The sequence below is a fragment of the Lutjanus erythropterus genome, chromosome 13, assembly GCF_056507025.1.
Source record: "Lutjanus erythropterus isolate fLutEry1 chromosome 13, fLutEry1.hap2, whole genome shotgun sequence".
NCBI lineage: Eukaryota > Metazoa > Chordata > Actinopteri > Lutjaniformes > Lutjanidae > Lutjanus > Lutjanus erythropterus.
In genome coordinates, this window is record NC_139329.1 from 16195015 (window position 1) to 16217003 (window position 21989).

The 21989-nt window shown below is 40.1% G+C and overlaps 1 protein-coding gene across 2 annotated transcripts in view; it reads left to right on the plus strand.

Annotated features, from left to right (window-relative positions):
- Window positions 1-1197: 1197 nt before the first annotated feature.
- furinb (furin (paired basic amino acid cleaving enzyme) b) overlaps window positions 1198-21989 on the plus strand; it is a 102844-nt gene continuing 82052 nt past the window's right edge. Inside the window, exons 1-2 of one of the 2 annotated variants that reach the window (XM_084733566.1) lie at window positions 1198-1993; window positions 12302-12581. In XM_084733566.1, coding sequence (XP_084589692.1) covers window positions 12405-12581 — 177 coding nt within the window. In that variant the 5' untranslated portion in view covers window positions 1198-1993; window positions 12302-12404. Of the gene's footprint in view, window positions 1994-11160; window positions 11273-12301; window positions 12582-21989 lie in introns of those variants that run through there. The other variant, XM_084733567.1, reaches the window with a different exon arrangement.

Below are 21989 nucleotides of genomic sequence, written 5' to 3' on the forward strand. Positions count from 1 at the left end.
ACACTGTGTTTTAGCCCCCTCTACCGTACGAAGTAATGTTTCCAGTGTTGCCAGATTGGTTTGATGTTTTCCACCACAATAATTACTCAAAATCCACCCAAATCGGTAAAATAAATAAATAAAAATGAAAAACACACAAATATTATCTATAATGAACAAAACAAATTAATCCATAAATAAACTAACAGCATTGTCTTTCATCACAATTTTTCAAAATGACATAATAGTAAAACAAGCGTTCACCAAGTAGGCTAGAACGCAGATAACGCGATACAATGCAACTATAAAACTTTACATTACCTTTAAGATAAAGAAAAAATAGGACAGTTCAAATTACAAAAATATTAGCTTTTTTATGTAAGTTTGTACTCGGCAGCAAGCCTTTACATTACAATAGGTGTCCTTTATTATAAATGCATTGTAAGTTGTACATTAGTGATCTTTTACTAGTATGCAAATACTTACAGTGCTAGGTTCGTTCACGTTTGAAAAGTGTTTATTTTAATTATTTTCAGGTCTTTTGTAATACACACGAATGCTTTATTAAAGTGTACTCTTATTTCACTTTATTAGAAGTGTATTTATGTAAGCTTACATAATGTGCACTAATATGAGTTTGCGCTGACATTTAATATATTTAACATATTTATTTTTCACCAGCCACGCAACCCTGAACAGCCCAATCTGGCAACACTGGTTGTTTTATTCATGCGTGTAAGTCCAATAGATATCCACACGATGGCGCTCACACACAGCGGTACAAATCATGATACAAATCGGCGATGTGGAGAATAAGGGTGCGTGTTTGTAAACTGGCATACCCCGGAATTTCTTTGTAATGACAACATAACTATAAATGCGATTGAAAACAATACAAACAACCATCATTTTAACAAAAATACGTTTAACATTACAATTAAGGAAGCATCAATCGTGATTTTGTTGTTAAATATATTTTGCTTGTATAAATGAATACTTTTTACTATTAAAATCACGAATTCATGGCTTCATATTATGCAACAAATTAATTTATTGACGCGCAAAAGAAGCAGAGCCATCAACGTCGAATAACAAGTGGATAAACGTGACTTTATGTAAGGTTAATCTTCCTCCGAGCTACATTATAAGCGGTGACCCGCCCCTTTCGACGATCACGGTGTAACGAATCAAGCATACGCGACGGTCCAGTCGGCTCCGAACGTGACGTATTTCCTGGAGAAAAGGGTTTGTGGCAGTTTGTTGTCATCTCCATCCAGTAGTGAACCGCTATATTGTTTTGGCACATAGCCCTTTATTCTTCCCCTTTCGCCTCTGCGTGTTTACTTTGCGCGTGTGAATCAATGCCAGCAAACAAGCCACAAGAAATAAGAGAAACCGCGAGAAGAAACCGGTGAAGAAATATCTGGGTGCGACGGGTCGAAGTTAACTGGTAAAATATGACCATGGTGTCAAGTTGGTGGCGGATGACAAGGAAGACGGGATAGTTGAATTCAGCGCTTTTTGGAGGAGAATGGGTGTGTGCGGATAGCGTTATTAATATTCATCTCCTGGACCAAGTAGAGGACGTACAGCGTCAGGTTAGATGTAAAGTTGAGAGTGAAACCGCAAGAGAAAGAAGAGGGGAGTCTCCACCCGCCGGAGGGAGAAGAAGAAGAAGAAGAAGAGGAGGAGGATGAGGAGGCATGACGTCTCGGCTCTTCTTGTTGGCATCTTAGTTTGTGTAAAAATCCACGAGTTACATGTGTTCAAAGCAGGGAGGGGAGCCGTGGCAGAGTGGGTGGGAACAATGGGAGTATTTGCGGAAAGCATGACGGCTATTTCAGCATAAAGTCTCTGCCAGCCGCTGCCGACAGCTTACACCAGTCCTCCCAGTCCAGGTAAATCCATCCCCAGTCAGAGTGGACAACAAGCAGGCTTTCTTCATCCCGTATGGGTGGACCTTTTCTTGCTGAAGGAGACATGACAGCAGCTTCCTCTCTGAAGTTTATTGCTGGTAAGATGACTGCATGTTTGTTGTTTGTGTTTACACTGTTGTTTTCTGCTGCATGTCTCATTAGACTGTTAATTCAGATCCCGCTTTCCTTCCTCCTCCTCTCTGTCTCTCTGGCACTCACACTCTTACATTTCCTTTCTCTCCTACTTATCCACCCTGAAGCCTTAATAGGCTAAACCCCTCATCAAGTACTTTTATCTGTGTAAGGTGGGAATTGCTGTAATAATTTTCAGTTAATTCTGCTTCTTAGGCTAAGCACAGAATCTTTACACCTAATAGTTACGACTGTTCCTCTGCACACTGGCAGCATACATGTGTGCCTATTTTAAGACAAGCAAAGTGTGCTCAGCTTGAACTAACAAGCTTAAACACTAAACTTGAAGTGGTTGAACTCATCTTGTCCTGTCCTCTGGTCACAATTGTTATATGATAACTCCAGTACAACTCCTACTGAGATCTCAACAAGGGAGGAAGTCAAGGTCACCAGCTACTGGGGCAAACAGCAGGGCTCCAAGATTTCTTCCTCAACTGGATTTTAATACCTCAGCTGGGTATCATTCAGAAACTTTTGATTTTAGTACTGCCACCGATACCTTGAGTTCAATACTGGTTCCTGAACAATACCAGTTTTATAAAAGCCATTTTCACAAAAGCAAAATAAGATATATTATGTTACAAATCCCCAGTTTTATTTTATCATCTCACTCACAGCAGTTTAACAATATAAAAAAAATAAACTGCAACTTTGAGATTTACTCTTGAGGTATTAAAATTTGGTATCGATGTAGATACTTGACATTATTGATGCAATTCAGTCAGTGCCATAAAAGTATCCTGAGCAATTCTTTTTTCAATACCTATTTTCTAAGTCCATTTTAACAAAATGAAAATTGGATAGATTATGATACAGATCTTTAGTTTTATTTTTCAGCTCCTTTTTACACACTCAAAGCAGTTTCATAACTTAAAAATATGTGGTTAATTTTAAGTTGTCTTTTTGAACTCTTTAGTTTTCTGTTTTAAGAACCTTGGCCTTCCGCTCAAAGCAGTTTTACAACATGAAAAATGAACCACAATTTAGAGATTTACTTCTGAGGTATCAAAATTCGGGATCAAATGACAAGGTATTTTTGATATTTGACAGTGTTGAAGCAATTCGGTCGGTTCCATAAAAGTATTTAAGTTCAGTCCCCAGCCCTTCCTCACCACATCAAAGATTTCCCTATAAAACCACTCTTTTCTGTCTGTCTTTTTTGCTCTGGCCAGTTATGAGATCAAAGCTATTAGAGGCGTTGGTCCTGCCTTATGTTTATGTCTCCAGAGGAAGCCTGACGGAGTGGTTCACATACGCACTTCGCCCTTTTCAGCTCTGTTAATTCGTACCCATTCGTACCCATTGTTAGAGCCAGTACTGGGTTTAACAATACTGGTAATTCTTGAGTTGACAGTTCACACATTTTATAAGGGGCATAAAGCATGGATGCAGTGGAGGAGAGAGAAGCAGGAAAACAAACTTGTCAACAATATAACTCATCTATAAACTAGGGCAGAGAGTGTTGTGGATGAGAGGAAGTTTGACAAGGGGAACAATGCCAAGATTCAGATGGCTGTGAAAAATCGGGTTGGACCTCTCTGTGGGACATTACTTACAGAATTGATTCTTCCTCCTGGACACATTGCTGCTGCCCTAGACAACATTTTATCAGTCTTTTCCATCTCCGTAGTTCATAGACAGTGGGAGTTATAAGATGGATCAGGCTTTAGTGGCACTCAGTCACAGTGTCGTCGCTCACTTCGCAGCGTCCCTCAGATGATCGCCGTACAGCTCATTTCCAGCTGTGTGCCGCTGCACAACATGCCTGTGCACTGCCTCTGGTTTTCCAATCGCACTCTAACTTGGAGCAAATTTCCCTCTCAGGAGAGGGTGCTTTGGCTGTCAGTGGTACTTCACAAATGCTGCAGCTCTCTCCTGTGCCTTGGTTTTCTCTGAGAGGGCAGCCCAGAGCACATGGTGGGTGTTGATTTGGCTGGTGGGCAGCCTGAAATAGAGCTGGAGTGCTGCATATGGTCTGTCACAGCTTCCTGTGGTTGTCATTAGCAATGGAAATCGGCTGTTCATCCCCATCAAGAGTAGATCTGTTATTCTGTCACATTATGTTTATTGCATTTTCTCCAGAGTGATGCTAATGTAGAGAAAGTTAACTGAATGCAGATGCTGCAGATACATCGCATTTTCACTGCTGGACATGTTCGTGTTCATAACTGTAGGCGTCTGCTGTTCTTCACTGCAGCTGGGGGTCAAGTGTTGTCTCAGGGCATATGAATTTTCCAGATGGATAGAAAAATCAAACGGGCAACTTTCTGGTCTCACGTCCAGTTCTCCAAGTTTACTACCTGTACTTTATAACAGCTAGATTTAGAGCTGAGCAATGCTTATAAAGTCAAATGTTGCTGTATAATGGGTTTGACTCAGTGCCATGACATTAATAATGAAGCGAGATTATCGGCGTTGTTGTTGTTCTCTTAATCAGCAGTGAAAAAGATGGCAAAGCACATAGTCAGTCATTTATTAATCATTTCGCTCAGCTACAACCGACCAGTAATGGATTTTTGAGGCCAATACCAATGTGAATATTTGTTAAAGGAACCGCTCACCCCCAAAATACATATTTTTCATCTGGCCTGTAGTGCTATTTATCCATCTTGATTGTTCAGGTGTGAGTTGCCAGGTTTTGGAGATATCTGCTATATAATGGAACTAGATGGTGGTGCTGAAAAGCGTCCAAAAATCAGTTTGAAAAACTCAGAGGTAATGCCTCTTTGGGTGTTTTCACCACCAGAAGCCGAGCGCCATCTAATTCTATTATATTTGAGAGAAGGCAGACATCTCTACTCATCTCATTTCCAAAACTTGGCAGTTCACCTAAAAACAATATAGATGGATAAATAACACTACAGTGAAGTGGAGAAATATGTTAAGCTTTATTATCTAAGGTGGCAGTAACAGTAAATATAAGCTTTTTCACTTTTACTTCCAGCATATACTGTATAAATGTAGCCTACTTACTGCTGTTTTCTTTGCACATCTGACAAAATATGCCAGAACTGCCACTGATGTTAATATGTCTTTGATAAGCCAGTATTGCCTAATAATATACGTCATGCCAGGGGACAAACTCAGCACCAGCCACCAACCAAATGCTGGTAAAATATGCAAGTAGCTGGTAATTTTGCTTCACTTACAAAAAACACAATAGTAATCTATTGAGTGGTTGGTAAAATTTGAACATTCACGAGCCATTTGGCCAGTGGACAAAAAAGTTAATTTCACACTCTCCTCCGCTGATGTGTCTGTAGCTGCAGCTCACAATTAGAGATCAAACGGTATGAAAATTTTGTTGCAAGATGATAGTGACGGAAATTAACACTGTTATCAGTGTTATTGTGGTATTAAATGTTAAATGTCCAAAAATAGTTAAAAAAGCACTGAAGTCATTGCACAAAGTTTAATATAAAACTTTGTGGAATCATGTCCTGTGCGATTTCACTGTTTTCACTGATGCAAAACAAACCCATGTTGCTGCTGTTACTGCGTCTGTGAGACTGCTGCCAACTTTGATTGATGGTGGACAGTATTATTTTTAAGAAGGGCAGCAATCAGACTTATTTTTGACGACAATTAAAATGCAAATTTGAAATCATAATACTAATCATCTAAAATTTTATTGTAGTTTATTGTGAAACCAGTAATTCATCCCTAATCTGTCATAAAAGTGATACAATAAATTAAATAGCTGTTATTATAGTAATTTGCACCCCTACCAAAATATGCCAGAACTTCCACTTGTGTTAACACATCTGTGATAAAGCCAGCACTGGCCAATAATATTCATTTTGTTATAGCTATAACAGAACCTGTAAGATCAGCAAGTAAGTAAGGTCAGATCTTGCTAATCGGTTTTTAGTAGTCTGGCTCACAACAGACCTGATAAGCTAGTGTTCCTCAAAGCTGCAAATCTGTAGGATCTCCAGCAGTGTAGAAGCTGTTGCCCAAGGGCTTGATGGTGGTATCAAGACAATAATGAATGCACAGTGTTGGTGCACTGCTGATCTATCTCCCCTTCTCCTCAGTAGTGTTGAAGAGTGAGGGGGCGACACAGAACAGGAATCACTCTGTGGTTAGTTTGTACAACACAGGCTTGTTCTGTTGGCCACGGAGCAGCTCCACTGGAGCAGCTGGGGGTGAAGTGTGCTCCTCAAGGGCACCTTAGCTGTTGCTGCAGAGGCAGAGGAGAGGACCACTCATTATGAATTTTCTAAACAGAACTTAAAGCTGCCACAACTTTTCATATTGTGTTGATTTTGGAGGGCCCTGTGGACAAATGTGATAGTGTTTCCACTGTCATAACCACAAAATATATCATCCAAAAATAAAAATTTCTCTTCAAATATCTCCTCCCTTTTCCTCTTAACTGGCTAATGTACTACTTACTTACTGTAACTTTGCCTAGGAAAATGTAAAAACAGGCTTGTTTCATCTGAAAATCCAACCCGGCGGCAGACATTAAGAATAACTACATGCAAACTACAAACTTTTTGTTGTAGGTTTTAACCAAGTATTTTATTAGGAACAACCTGAGGTCTGTACTACAAATGGAGCTCAACATCACCAGGCTTTCTTTGCATGAGCTGGCGTGATAAAACCTAAAACCCCAGTCAGAGATAACGGGTATCACAGTGGTGGTTATCAACATTCTTTGTTAACTCAGGCTTTCTTCTTCAGGCTCTGTGTGGTTCACATAAAAGGGGGCATTTGGGGTGTTATTTGACTCTTTTTCTGCACAAAATGGACGCATCACGACATCTGCTTCAATCAAGAGGAACAGGTTGTAATATGAAGAATATAAAAAAAAATTATGGCAAAAAAAGCAACATCATTGCTGCAAAAAAAGGCAAAAGAGGGTTGCTGCCAGAAAATTACTAATCAACTTATGCACTCTCCTGTTTATTTCTAATGTTACAGCTGCACATTAAACAATTAGTCTTGATAAAACTCATTTTAAGAGGATACTATCGGTCTCACATTGTTCCATAATGAAGGACATGTGGAAATCACTGTTTTGGCCAAGTCAAAGTTAAATGAATGTTAATGATTAAATATTATCCATGATAAATTGAATATACTAAACAATTTTCTAAGCAGTGTCCTGAGCTGCAGTAACAGCAGTGTAGACTTGGCAGCAAATCAGGATCAAGCTTTAAAACATCCGTCAAAGTAGTCTCTAATTGCTTTATCATTATTCTAGTGCATGGATGATATGACCTGAACTATACGAGGAAAATGATTTTTTGCATCACCAGCTGAGGATCTCAGCAACACGAAAAATACAGTTTGTCTTAGTGTTCTTACATGGCTTTGCTCTGTGGCATTGCTAATGTACGGCTCAGCAGGTTTGTATATATATATATGTGTAGTCCCTCCTCAGCTGAGAGTCTACATTGCTTATAAAGAACATTGTCAGGAAAAGAATCTGTTAAAGTGTTCATTGCCGGGTTAAAAAAAATACAGACTAATACATCCTGCCACGATGATGAAAAAAATACATAATCAATACTCTGGGCTCTTCAACCACATCCTACTTTCCTTTCTTTACCTGCTAAGAAGATTATTGAAAATTCTTTCTCTCGAGAAGAAAGCGTCAAAAAGTCAGATGTGAGCTTTTCACGTCAGTTTATGGTGTAGCAGGGATCAAATCACTGAATGGTAGTTTGATCAGCATTGGGACTGGACTTCCATTTAGACCGGCATCACTTCCCTCCTCTTCATCTTTCTGATGATGAACAGATATACTTAGCGGATTCATGCACCTTATAATCTTTCTTCTCATCTCATGGCAACACATCTCATACAGCTGCTATGATTATATTACATGCCTTCTTCAATGATATTACTAACATACAGCTCAGCAGGTTTGTGTATATAACATCTTCAGCTAAGAATCTATGTCACTCATAAAGAACATCATAAGGAAAAGAATTGGTTAAAGTAGCAACAATTAATTGATTATTAATTTGCTATTAAGTTATTCGGCATCTTCTCTGATGGTCGATGAATCATTTTGAGTCATTTTTTTAAATGAGAACCTATCCAAAATTCTTTTACATTAATATTTTCTGGTTTCTTTACTCCTCCATAGCAGTAAACTGAATATGTCTGGGTTGTGGACACAAAAGACATTTGAAGACGTCATCTTGGGTTTTTGAAAACAATGATCGACATTTTCTGATATTTTATGGCTCAAACAACTAATCAATTCATTGAGATAATAATCAAAAAAATTAATAATGAAAATAATCATTAGTTGCAGCCCTAAGTTAAGGAGTGATGCTTTGCAGATGCAGTTTAAAACTGTGAACATAACCTGTTCCCAACCAGGTTAGGAGTTCACCGTAAGTTAATGACATAATGACACTGAAAACTCTGACTTTAGCCTTAGCAAACCTCATTAACCCCTTAACCTCACTCCTTAGTCACAGTCTCTGTTGTCACTGCTGCTGTTGTATAAGTCAGAAAGTCATTTTTGAACAGGAATCTCTGATCAAAATGTCTCGCAATCCTCATCATCATGAGATACTGATCTAAATTTGGACGTCTGTCAATAGCTTGAAACAGAAGGCGCTGCATTAATAATTCATAGCTGTCATGTTATTTTAGAATACCACAGGTCACTTATCCACCCCTGCATTTCTACCGGCTCACTTACTCTGCGTATGGTACTAATGTTGGGAGAGGTTATGCAACTGATTTTCTATTTTCATTGTAGTTTAGATGCTAAAGTCTTAAGTTGTGCCATGGTTTGAAGGCTGAAGCTTCATCACAGTTTTCAGGTCTTTGATGTATATTGTAAGAGTAAGCAGCCTCTTGTTAACTCCTCTCCAGGCTGTGTTTTCAGAGAAGGTGTTTTGAGCGTCGTGTTATTATGTGCTCGTTATTTTCCGCAATGCCGTACGGAGGAGGGATGCCGCCCCTCTCTCTTCCTCTTACTCCATCTATTCCTCCCTCTTCCAGCCCTCTCAGTGACAGCAGACCCCCCGCTCCTGTTTTCTGTGACTCCAGCATAGCATCTAATGAGCTCAGAAGAATTGCTCCGCAGGAAGAGTGACAGCCCCTGGTCATGTTTCCACCACCTTTCCCGCTGCGCTCAAATCACACCCACTCCTAAATGTATCTGTGAAGCCAAGATGTATTCAGTGAGTTTCTTGTCTTTGAGTAGTTTGGATACACATAACTCCTCAGAAGGAGGGGATAATTGTTTGGAATTGTCTGTGTTGGTGAAAAGTGAAAGGTTTCCATGTTTTGGACAAGGGGTGGTATGGAGAACTTAAGGGGAAAACAACAGCTCACCTACAAACCAATTACATTGTAACATTACAAATTGCCTACTGCCAATAGGCATTCTTTCAATCAGAATTTGTAGGTTTTATTTTCCAAGTCCTTGAGAAAGGGTTTTTTGACAGGACACATATTCACTGTGGAAAATCAATATTGATACACTCAGTAAAAATACATTTCTGTGAGATGTTCTGTCCAAGCTTAAGCAATTGTGACCGACCTTCAGCCCTTTTTCACAAAAGTGTCTAAAGGCCACAATGTTTTTATTCCTATTCAATTGCTGTGGACTGCGATCATTAGAAGATAGAATGTAATTAGACAGTAACATGATGTCATATTCACAGCTTTTCCCAAGTATGACTGGATTGTCTCTATTCCCTGTTGCCTTTTTCTGTTGTTTTCAACTGCTGCTATTTGCCAGCTTTGTTACCAGTACAGTGGTGTTGGGAGGTGAACAGACTTATGCTTTTAGACAGTGCCAGCTACTGCCAAAAATACCCATAGCTTAATTTGAATGTACTGTGAAAAAAACTTTATTTTTCTTTCACCTTTAATTCCTAGAAGAATGTAAACACTCAGCCACAGTCAGTGGAACAGTCTGCTCTCCTGCAGGTTTACCTTACCTTGCAGAAGCCATAGGCTCCCACTGTTTTTCAAAAATCCATTAACAAGACTGAAAGTCTAAAGCCCCATAGCAGCCCCTAAAGCCTGCAATGTTCATTACGCTCCCCAATTTGAAACTGTTTGACAGAATGAACACCACACTGAGGATTTCGCTATTTTCAGAGCCTTAAGGGAGTGAGGATAAAAATGTTAATTTGTCCTGAGGGTGGCCATAGGGGAAAGACCACATGGTCATTAGAATCAAAAGGGTTTCTTATCTCATTGGGAACCTAAAACCGCAGAGCTGAGCTGAGCTGACTATGACAGTCTGACTACTAGATTGTGAGGTCAGAACAGGTGAAAATTTCATTGGCTTTTCAAAATAAAAGGATCAAGGGTACTGACATGTAGAGGCCTAACTTTGGCCTGGTGTGGCAGCAGTGGAGAGGGAAGGTGATTAAAAAGGAATGTTCACAGCATTTCTTGTGTAAAGGTTCATGTTTTGGCCTGATGGTGGCACTGGATGATATATGCTGCAGGGGTTAGGGATAGGGTTATGGCCAGAAGTTAGGGTAGTGTACCGGGGTGTTGGTGGAAGTGTAGCGGGGATGGAGGTGGTGTCTCCTGGGTATAAGTGGTGAGCTAAAGTTTTTATTGTGATTCTGTGACAAAACAAAAAGACAACATTACAATAAAAGACATTGCAGACTGGACAAAGAGTTTAAAATTCTGGTATTGTGACAACTCTAGTGGCAATGATCATTTTTGCATCATAACTTTCAATTTCACTGAAAAAAATTAAATGATGATGTGACATTTGTTGAGGTCTGTACCAAACAAACATTTTTTTTTACATCTGGAGAACAAGATTTGTAGGCCAGGGCATCTCTGCAGCACTAGAGTACTTCATTGTGGTGCTTTTTTTCCTTTATCAAAAAACTGCAGCTTCTGTGATTTGGATATTGCACTTGGCCATATTGCAATTTCGATAATATTTCGATTCATTGTGGAGCCCTACTTGGCAGTCGCTAAATCTCAACAGAATTGAATAACTGTGGTAGACAGCGCCATCCATCAGATTTTGAGTCTTTGCCAGTGCCCATGGACATTTTTGTTCTAGGGGCTTTTAATGGCCCATCACCTCACAAAGGTATGTTATGTTCATTGCCAGGTTAAAAAAAATACCGGCTTGAACATCCTGCCATGACGATGAATAGAACAACCGGTCCATGTGCTCAGCTATTCTCCTTCATCCTGCTTTCCTTCCTGCACCTGCTAAGAAGGTATATATTGAAAATCCTTTTCCCAGATTGAAATTCTCTCCTTGATCGAAATACAGAAAAATCAGAAGCGAATACACCAGGCTTAATTTGTTCATTTCCAAAAGGCTTAGACTGGACGCTTAAAGTTATTTCTATGTCTTTTCACATCAGTTCATGGTGTAGCAGGGATTACCACACTGAGTGGTAGTTTGATACCATGTTGGTGGGATCAGCAGTGGGACTGGACATCCATTTAGACCTGCATCCCTCCTCTTCAACTTTCTTAGGATGAAGAGATATACTTAGCAGATTCACACACCTCATCATCTTTCTTCCCACTCAGAGTCAGTTAACTTACCACAAAGCGTTCCTTTTTATGTGTGACTTACGGGCTCCTTTCCTACGACTCAAAGAGCTACAAATCAAAAGCCAACAGAATGTCCCAGTGAGAAAATCTTCTTCGTTTGAACACATGCTCAAATAATGGCCCTTTTTTTTATCACGCTTGTTATTTTACTCTTCAATTAAAATATGTCATACAGTACCTTCACAGACCTAATAAGTCGCTGGCAGAATTTAAATTTTGGAATATGCTAAAATTAACAGCAAGCAGTGTCTGAGTGAGCGTCTAGATGTCCTCTCCCTCAGATGTCTTGCCACAAGTAGCTGTGTACTGGTTTGCTTCTAGCTCGTCCTGTATTGCAGCAACATGCCTACTGTATATCATTATCATACATTACCATTTCAGGTCTGAAAAAAGATGAGGGAGGATTGAAAAACAATTCTGTTTTTGGCAGAGCCCTTGTCTGTTTTGACCTAATATTTATGCTTTGCACATTTATGAAGACATTTTTTTTTCTCCTGGTTTGACAGTTGACAGTGAGCTAAGTATGATGCATGATAAAGGTCTGTGGGTGTGATGTTTATTTTTGCTGCAGTTTTGGCTTTGTCTTCCGTATGGTATCTGCAGTAGGTAATTCAGGCCCAAGAGTGACCCACTTAAGAAGGCCATGTTTGTGTTTATAGCTGGCTCTGTCCTCTCATCTCTAGGCCACTGTTCTACTTTGCTGCTGTAAGGTGGAGCAGCCCCACTCTGCCTGGGAAGCAGTGCCAGACGGACGGATAGACGGCCCTGTGAAGTGTTCTCCTTTTCATGGATGCCAGGGTGGCCCTGCTGCACTTATGGACAGTCCTTGTCCTCCTGACAGCAGAATGGAAGTGGATTGATGCTGCAGAGGTCTACACCAACACCTGGGCTGTCCAGATCAAGGGGGGGCCAGAAGAGGCTGACCGCATCGCTAGGGAACATGGTTTCATCAACCACGGCAATGTAAGTCCTGTTTTTTATTCTTTGTATTAGGACAGCAGTTTATATCACAAGGTTTATATTAGTGTTGGGTGATTAGTTAATTTTTCCAACTGGCCATCACAGATGGGACATGTGAGCAAGCTGGGAATTCACTATGTTACATTTACTACATCCAGTAAACAAAATGAACTGTCAGAAGTGAAGAAAGGAAATATTCTCGCACCTGTTCTCTTTTTTACCAAACAAAAATGAGCTTTAATTGCCTTGTTAACGCTGTCAAACACACTTCATTCAAAGTCCACAGACAGAAACAAAATAAAACTCACCAAAACCATCTTGGTTAGTCTTGTCATTGTTATGACAATCACCAGTTCTGGTTTGGTAGAAATAAATCCATAAATGCAAGTTAGGTGAGAATATAATCTGGTTCTCCACTGGAATTGCGATGATTAATCGATTAGTTGTAACTTTAACTATTAAATTAGTCAACGTCGTGTCTCCTTGTCTCTATCAGAGATTTTTGAGTGCTCAGTACCATCCTTCCCATTGGTTTTCTTGTCGAATGATGATTGCTCATTAAAACCTACACTTTCAGTGCCCTGATAGTTCAGCTGGTAGAGTGCACACCTCTTCTACAGAGGCTTACAGGTTGATTCCATCAAGCATGGCACGTCTGCACCACGGTTCTGATCCATCCTCTGCACAGCTGCAAGCCCCACCAGCAGCGTTCCAGAAACATTTCAGCAGCACAGCGTTTTGCCCGCCTGATTAAGTTTGCTTGCTCAGATTTTGGTCCTCTTTCCTTGCTCTCTGTGCTTTTACCATGTATAAGCAGGCTACATGGTTAAATAGTTTCTTTTCTGTCTTTCTTTATGATCGTGAGTCTGCACGGGGTTCCTTATTTTGAAAATTAACCGGATTCTCCCTGCCTTTTCTGTGGGTGTCTTCCTCCCCATTCGATCTGCTCTGTGCTAATTGACGCAGCATCCGTCAAAAATAGACACAGCGTGTATTTGAAGTGGAGAGCCGCTTCTGGGATGCGCCAAGACTCTGCTGGTGGAATCGCAAGCATTGTGTAGAATGGCTGCGATCAGCTCCGGCTGACGTGGCATAGCGGTAATGTGACACAGCTGCGCCTGGTGGAGTTTTAGCCGTAAGTCCTCAGCAGCAGTCAAAGGTTTGATTCCAGCCTTCAGCCCTTTGTTGCATGTTTTTCTCCCTCCCTCTCACCCATTTCCCTGTCCTATCAAATAAAGGATACAACCCCCCCCAAAAAATTCTTATACTTCTGCAACGACAGGTATGGCTGGCAGGCCTGACAGCAGTCAAAAAATGTTAGCTCTACATGGACATCCTGCATTCTTTGCAGAGACAATAGTGGTTTTATCATTTTGATGGATGTTCTCTACATGGAACAATCTGTTGCAAAGTCACATGGTGCAAACCCATATAATGGAAATGCTTTAGTTAATGCTGTTGAGAGGATCAATTCTAATGTTGGCATATTAGTCTGTTTTAGTCCTGTGGGATGGGGGGATACATTGGTTTGTTATTTATGTCCCATGAAGTTTGTGTCTGTCTGTATGCATGTATTTCTTTTATAATCAATAAAAAAAATTATCACAAAAAACTATTAGTTACCAATTTTTTTTTGAAAATTGATTAATCAGCCTGAGTAATTTTTAAAGAGAAAGAAGTCAAAATTCTCTAATTTCGGCTTCTTAAATGTGGATGTATTCTGTGTTCTTTACTCCTCTGTGACAATAAACTGAATATCTTTGGGTTGTGGACAAAACAAGACATTCGAGGACATTATTTTAGACTTTGAGAAACACTGATCGCCATTTTTCACCCTTTCCTGTCATTTTATAGACGAAACAACTAATCGATTAATTAAGGGCATAATCAACATATTTTATTGATAATCAATAGTTCCAGTCTTACTCTATTGGCTTTCTTCTCACTTCGTCCTCCAGCCTAGTGGGTGTGCACTGTGCTGCTGAAAGAAAGCGCTATTGCAGGCCATTAAATTAGCAAAATAAAGTGACAAAAATCGCTCCAAAAAACAACTGCTGATGGACAATTCCCAACAGCCAATATATTCAGCCAACCCTAGTATATAAATTAGGACGAGGGCAGTTCCATTTCCTCTGCTGTCCAGACAGTGTAAGTTCTATTTACAGTATCCTCTGCGTGGTGTGTGAATGCAGTGAAGAAGTGGCTCTTAAACTTAATAACAATCCATACCGCTCCATGTGAGATGGTATCCTTACACAGCTATAGCTTGTAGGTGAATATCAATGTTATGAAACTGTTGTACATCAAAGCCAGGCATCAGAGAGCCTGACATGACACCTCCAGGCAATCCTGTTTGTGCATTGGATTGCAAAAGTGTGGCCTCCTCCACTTCTTGTAGCTTAAAGTGGGGCATGCATGACTTCCTAACACACTGGCAGACAGTTGTGTTTACTGAGTACTGTTAGGAATAGACACGAATAATAAGGCTGTTATTTCAGGGTCTCCAAGAAGGTTGTTATATTTAATTGCGATGTAGGTAGTTCAATTTTATTGCTTCCACTTTAGTTTCTATTTTTGAGATTGGCAAATCATTTTAATTATATGTCTGTGTCACACAGTTTACAGATAGGAGAAAGGAAACATTTGTCAGAAGAGGTGAAGGAGAGGGGGGAGAACTAGTAGTGACTTATTGTTCTTTCAGGGGTGTGTTAGGTCCCTCGAATAGCAAAATGCTTCTAAGGCTAAGCTTTTTCCATATTTGTGCTCAGCAGTTGACAGTGAGTTGCTGTTTGGTCCCCTCTTCCCCTGTTGCTCCACTTGAGACTTAACTTCATTTGCATGCGTCTTTGTGGAGCTGCCTGAGTGCTACACACGCCAGTGAACAGCCTTCTGGATTACTTCTTAGGAATATGCGTAGGAGGTTCTGCATATTCCCACCCCACTTCTCCCCACCTCAAATAAAGAGGATTTTCTGAAAGAGAGGTTTGCAAAATTAATTCAGGCTTATCTTTGCTTGCTTTATTTTGTCAAGGATTGAGCTTTGTCTTGAGTGCAAAGCCAGATGCTTTTAGGCTCCCTGTTATCAGAGTGAACAGTTGTCACATGAGTTTACGACAAACTGGACAGGATTAGACATGTGCCATTATTAAATGCTCTTTATCATCCACCACATCATATTAAATTGTATCCATGTGACTTAACATAGACCTTGTCTAAGGGACTTGAATTGAGGTTGACTCTGGAGTTCATTTAGTATTGATTTGGATTGCTGCAGTTGTTCCAACAGGCTAAAACTATTGTGCTGCACAGTGAAAGAAAGCGTACATTAGGTGTAATGGCCCCTAACAGACTTTTAGTCCTAATTGCTTTCTGTGAATTCTAGAAAGTGAATCAATCGCTAGTCTTAGTGAATTGGGTAAAATGAAATATTCAATATTCTGCTCACAGAAAACACATACATATTCTAGACATTCACCCAGGGACACAATGCAAGAAAAAAGCAAGGAAAAAGTCTCTCCGCCGTTGAACGAGGCAATTCTTCTTTCTTTAATATTCCCCTTATGTGATCACTTTCCCTAAAAAAAAACTTTTATGGCTTTCTTTCTCCTGTTTATCTCTCCTTTCCTTCATTTCATCCTGCTACAAATACATCTACAGCCTCTATTCCCTCCATTAAACAACTTGATTAATGGGGAGATGTGTAGCTTTATTTTTTCCTCTCTGTTAAATAGGGATTGTGTCAAAGGCAGGACTCTATTGGTACTGGATACCTTTAAAGCTATAACACGTGACATTCCCATACTAAAATGTCTAAAAATGTTAGACACGTTATAAATTTTGTTGGGTTGTGTGCTGACACTATCTTATGATTTCCAACCATCTTTAAACACAGAGAAATCCATTATCTATTCAAGGAAGCGGTATGTTTCCTGATAGCTCTTGTTAGCTAGTTGCTATAACTTTGGGAAAACACAAGATACATCAGAGAATGAGGAAGGAAGTTGGTTAATGTGACTAAATGTAATGCAAATAATGCATTAATGTCAGATAGATTTTCATCAGCTATGGTGTTTGTTTAACAGTGAAGATCCTGCACTACTTCATGATGCCATTAAACAATGTCTTATTATTTTAATGATAGAGAGACCCTTAGTGGCGGAACTTACACATTGTACATGTAAGGTGTCAACAAAAATAACCCAGCACCAAGTAGTATTGAAACCTCCAGTCAAATAATACCTGCACTTCCTTTTTGCGAAATAAAAGATGCAACATTGATTTATTAAAACAAGGTTGCATAGCAAGATGTAAATGTATTTCTCTCTTTGCTACTAATAAAATGTCTAAATTTATATGCAGTAGATTAGTTGAAGAGATAGTCAGAACTATTTTAGATGGAGGAATGCTGAGAATGAATTAAGCAGTCTCACGGCCTGAGGGAAGAAGCTGCTCTGTAGTCTGGTGGTATGGCAGCAAACACTTGTCTATCTCCTTTCCAGATGGCAGCTGGATGTATCTAGATCAAGTAAAAATGAAGCTGAGCATAGTTGGATGGAGTTGGCAGTTCATCGTGCCAAGATGCCAACGAAACGTTAGAAATGTGGCTGTACTACACACCCGTGACGTCTGTTAAAAATAAATGCATAAAATGCAGAAGCATCATTTTCCTCCATTCACGCAATGAAATAGAAAAAAAATCTTATGAGGTACTCTGTTGGTATCGGTATCACTTTAAGAGTACTGGGATTCAGGATCCGACGTTAAGGTTTTTTCCTACTTGCCCTGCAGGGCAAGTACTTCTCAAATCTACTTGCCCCATCTAAATTCCTACTTGCCCTGCCTAGGAGGTTCTTTTTATGATTGTGTGGTGCATACTTTCCCTCACAGCTTATAACTAAAATCCATTGCCTGTTGACTCTATAAAACACTACACAACACTTACAGTATTTCATCAGAGAGCAGTATTTATTAGCTATATTATAGCTATGTGACCACATTAAGCACAGACACGGACATCAACCTGCAAGCAGAGCTGCTGCTGCTGCTAGCGCTGCTAACGTTAACCACACTGTGTGTCAGGCTGGCAGCTAACGTCAGCTCTGGGTCCTTTACCCGCAGACACTGTCATCCTCTTTGGTCTGAAAAGGTGAAGCATTTAGTGAGTTGTTGTCATGTTTTGTACATTAATGTGTGAGGTTTGTATGGCACAACACAAAGTAGCGCGCATTTCAGCGGCATTTAAAGTACGATTTGGCGATTGTAGACTGCGATTAACGGCTTCAAATGGCTCTTTTCCGATAGTGTTTAACATTATAAATTAATAAATTCTGCTGAATTTTAACAGTTTTCTTAGTGTTAGACTAGTCGACTAGTCTAAATTAAATTTTGCATTTCATCAACAGGGGAATTAGTCACCAGGAACATCCCTACTGGCTACACCCTCCATGCTCTCTCTGAACAGATGAGCCACCTGTTAAATGCTGTCATTGCCATGGAAAAACTATCCATTTTTATTGGCTTTAGCTGGGAACTCTCTGCAGACAGTGCAGTACATAGCTGGTATTGTGGCATCGTACTCCACCCATGGATATATTTCTTTCGACGAAAGGGGGAACGTTCTGTGTCTCTTTTCTGTCTCATTAGCAAATTTAGCTAACTTTAGCTGCGAGCCTTCCGCCATAATGTTTGATGTTGTTTGAAATTGGCCATGCCGGGGCTCCATTGTAACAGAAACGAGAGAGGAAAAACATAATGATGATAATAAAAAAATGATCGGAGTCGGTGCTTGCCTGATCGGGCATGTCGGGGCAGGTTTTGCTTGCCCACCGCTTATTTTTAGTTATTGTCAGACCCTGGGATTGATACTGGAATCGTCTATTTTTAAATGAAACCCAGCCCTAGTCAAAAGAGTAGAGCTAGACATGAGCTATGTTCACGATGCAGGCAAAAGTGACCCAAATCTTTTTTTTTTTTTTTTTTTTTTTGCTCCTATGTGCCTCAGATCTGTTTTTTCATGGCAGTGTGAACAGCACCAATCACATGGAATCTAATCTTTTCAAATCAGATGTTCACATGTGGTTCTAAATCAGATACAGGTCTTAATTTTTTGCAGTGTGACCTGGAATTTAATGCAACTTTAACATCATTTGGTTGAAGTGTCTTGAAAGATAAAGTTAAAGTTAAAGTTGTATTAGTTAAATAAGTTAAAAGTAGCCCTTGACATCCTGGGTGAAATCTGTGTCTGTGAGGCCATTCAAATCCTGCCACGTATGGCTTACAGTGTAAATGTAGCCATTGTCACAAGAACAAGTCCTCTCATGGCTGTCTGTTACTGAATCTCTGATACCATATGGCAGCTTGTCATTTTAGTGTAGGTGACATTAAACCGCACAGGTCCTGGAGCGTGAAAGAGGAGTTGTAGCCCCATTTGACAAGGTGGGTCCTAAAAACAACCCAGTCATTTATTCCATCCCAGCAAATCAACAGTACTTTTTTGTGCTTCTGGGTGTATGACTCCACATCCCACAATATGTCTGTCTCCTTTACAGATATTTTTTAATCTGAAGAAATGGTATAGCAGAGCTTCTCTTTGCCGTTTTGATGTGAGAGGGAGATATTTCAACAGTGGATATAGGTGTCTGCAAGGTGGAGACGGATAATAAAAGGAGAGTGGGGAAGAAGGTAGAAAGAATTGAGATAATTGACAATTTCCCATCGGAAAAGAGGGTAGAAGTGAGACATGTGGTGATAGCAGGACGGCTGTGAGGACGTGTGGGAGACAGCAAAAAAAAAGGGAAGATAGCTAATGGAGTATGGTATTACGGGCCGAAAAGCATGAGCGCTGCATGACTGGAAGGGTGAAATTTAGTATTATCCGCTGTCTGGAATTAGATTTTGTGGGAGTACATCTTCAGTCATTGTTTCGCAGAGGCACCCAAATAAGTTTTATTTTAGTCTCTAGTCCCTGAGTGGGTGCTATGAGAGAGGGATGATCTACAGTATTTGCAGTGCCTGTGTGCTCTGACAGTGCAGTGTGGGTTATGTGAGGGTACGGGTTAGGCAAGGCTTTTGTAGGGCTATGAGCTTAGAGTGGAAAGGACTTAGTCATCTTTCCATCATCCTTCGTGGTTGCTCAACGGGCACTTTAAGGGAGCAAGCAGGCTGATGTATTATCAGGAGGTAATGGGATTTTGATCTCTAATGTGATTACGGGATCATCACGTAACTGATTATATGTTCACCACGGTGCTCAGAAATGCTGTATTGTCGTGGTGCGTCTTAATGTATTTGCAGATTCACTCATTATGCTTCAGCTTAATTTTTTTCGAGTGGGTGTGAGGGGAAGAAAGGGTCTTAAGTGTGTGTGTCCGCACCATGCGTTCAACACCAGGATTTAAGTGTAAATGTCATCAAGACTTCCTAGCATGCATCGGCATTTTACAAGTTGTCACAAAGGGTTGTTATATCTGTTTCTCTGTAATCAGTTCAGTTGTGTTTTTTTCCAATAATGCTTTTGTGTCTGCGTGGGAGTGCCAGACCAGGGTTTAGAGCTAAATGTCATGTTGTGTTCTTGGTGAACCGAGTCAGAATTGTTGTTTTTATGAGGATGGGCAGGCTCTGTGGGCGTTGACAGACTGAATCACCCCGCTCTGTGGAAAAGACGTCTAATGCCAGAGAGCTCTCCGTGCCTTTATGTCTCTCTATCTCTCTCACTAGTACATCTCTCCATCTGGGTCTCTCGGTCTCATTCTATTTATAGCTAATTTACTCAAACCGTGGCCATAGTGTAATCTGAAATAAACAACACGCAGGTTTTGTTATTCAACTTGCTGCCATCTGTTCCAGCGGCTGCGGCCCTCTTCAGAAGCCACAGGAAGGCAGCACTCCACCGAGGTAACAGGTCATTTCCAGGTATTGAGCAAATGTTTGACTGCAGTCACCTTGTGTCAGCTGATTGTGGTATAATATTCCTTCAAAATCCAATATTCCTGCTGCAATTTTTTGGTTTTCCGAGCGCTGTTTTCCAATTTCACACCATCACAGCCCCCAAACACACACAAACACATACCCGCCCTGTGCTAGGTAGGATGTAATGCGCTCCAAGGCCATTGTCCATTACTCTGCACATGATACCCTGCCAATTGTGTGATGCACCGGCCCACTGGCCAATTCTCTCTCTCTCTCTTTCTCTCTCTCTCGCTGCCTCTCAATTCAATTCAAATGAGCTGTATTGGCATGAAATGTAACAAAATAAATACATGATATACACTGCGCTCTCATTCCTTTCCTTTCTCTCTCTCTGGCCTGTTTATCTGGTGGTTGTGTGAGATGGTCACAGCACATCATGACTGAGTTAATGTTTTATTTCCTAAAAAAAATGACACATATGCTTTTAAGATTGTACATGGGCAGTTTGCTCCGTGGGTGAGGAGAGTTTGATAATTTTATATTCAAATGTAATTTGTGAAGCAAGCTCTTGTCAGGCTGATTATATCAGATAGCGTCATTGCTTTTATCTTGCTTCCATTTGCCGAGAGTGCAAACCGGAGGCATTTGTGTTCTTGTCTGTGTGTGTGGCACTTCATTTATTTGGCTTGCTCATGTTTTTGTCCTCATTTTAAGGTAATAGTTTATTAAAAAGGAACATCAGAAGTGTCTCTAGTTCTCAATCTTCATCTCTGCTCGTTGTTTTCTCTCCAGTGCATACCTGTTCTGAGATCCTCACACTTCAGCTCTCTAGTTTCACTCATAAACCCATACTACACTGTTCTGCAGCACACAGACAGGCAATGACTGCACCTGCAGTATTTGCTGTCTTCTATTTCCCACAGGACTTTGAAGGGAAAATAAGGAGTGTCTCTCTGAATAAAAGCTGTGAAGTCTTGCCGTTGGCACTAACGAATCTCCATAGAAAGAGTCTGCGGAGGTGCTAATATATTATAATGGTACCAGGAGATTATTATTATTATAAGAGAGAGTAAGATTCTCTCTCAGCAGAATCCCAAGGTTTATCTTGCTCTATCACAAGTCATTTAAAGAATGATTTATCTGTCTTTTTTTCTTTTTGGTCTTTCTTTATTTTGTCATAGGTAAACATTTTGTGATGACTATGAATATTCACTTTGAAGGAGTAAACATTCTCTTGTTTTTTATCTCAAGCAGAACTGATCAGTGTCACACTGTCTGATCCCCAGTCTACACAGGCACTCATATTCAAACTTCAAGCTACTGACTAAGCATGGTGTTCAAGACCGTTAAAATGAACCTTTTGTATTAGTATTTCATAAATAGTAGCCACCAAAAATGGATTCTGACAAAACTGACCAAATCCACAGAAAAACTGGAAGAAGTCTTGGACAACGAAATATGCCACTGAACCTTGCTTCCATTTTTTCTCAGTGGCTACTCCTG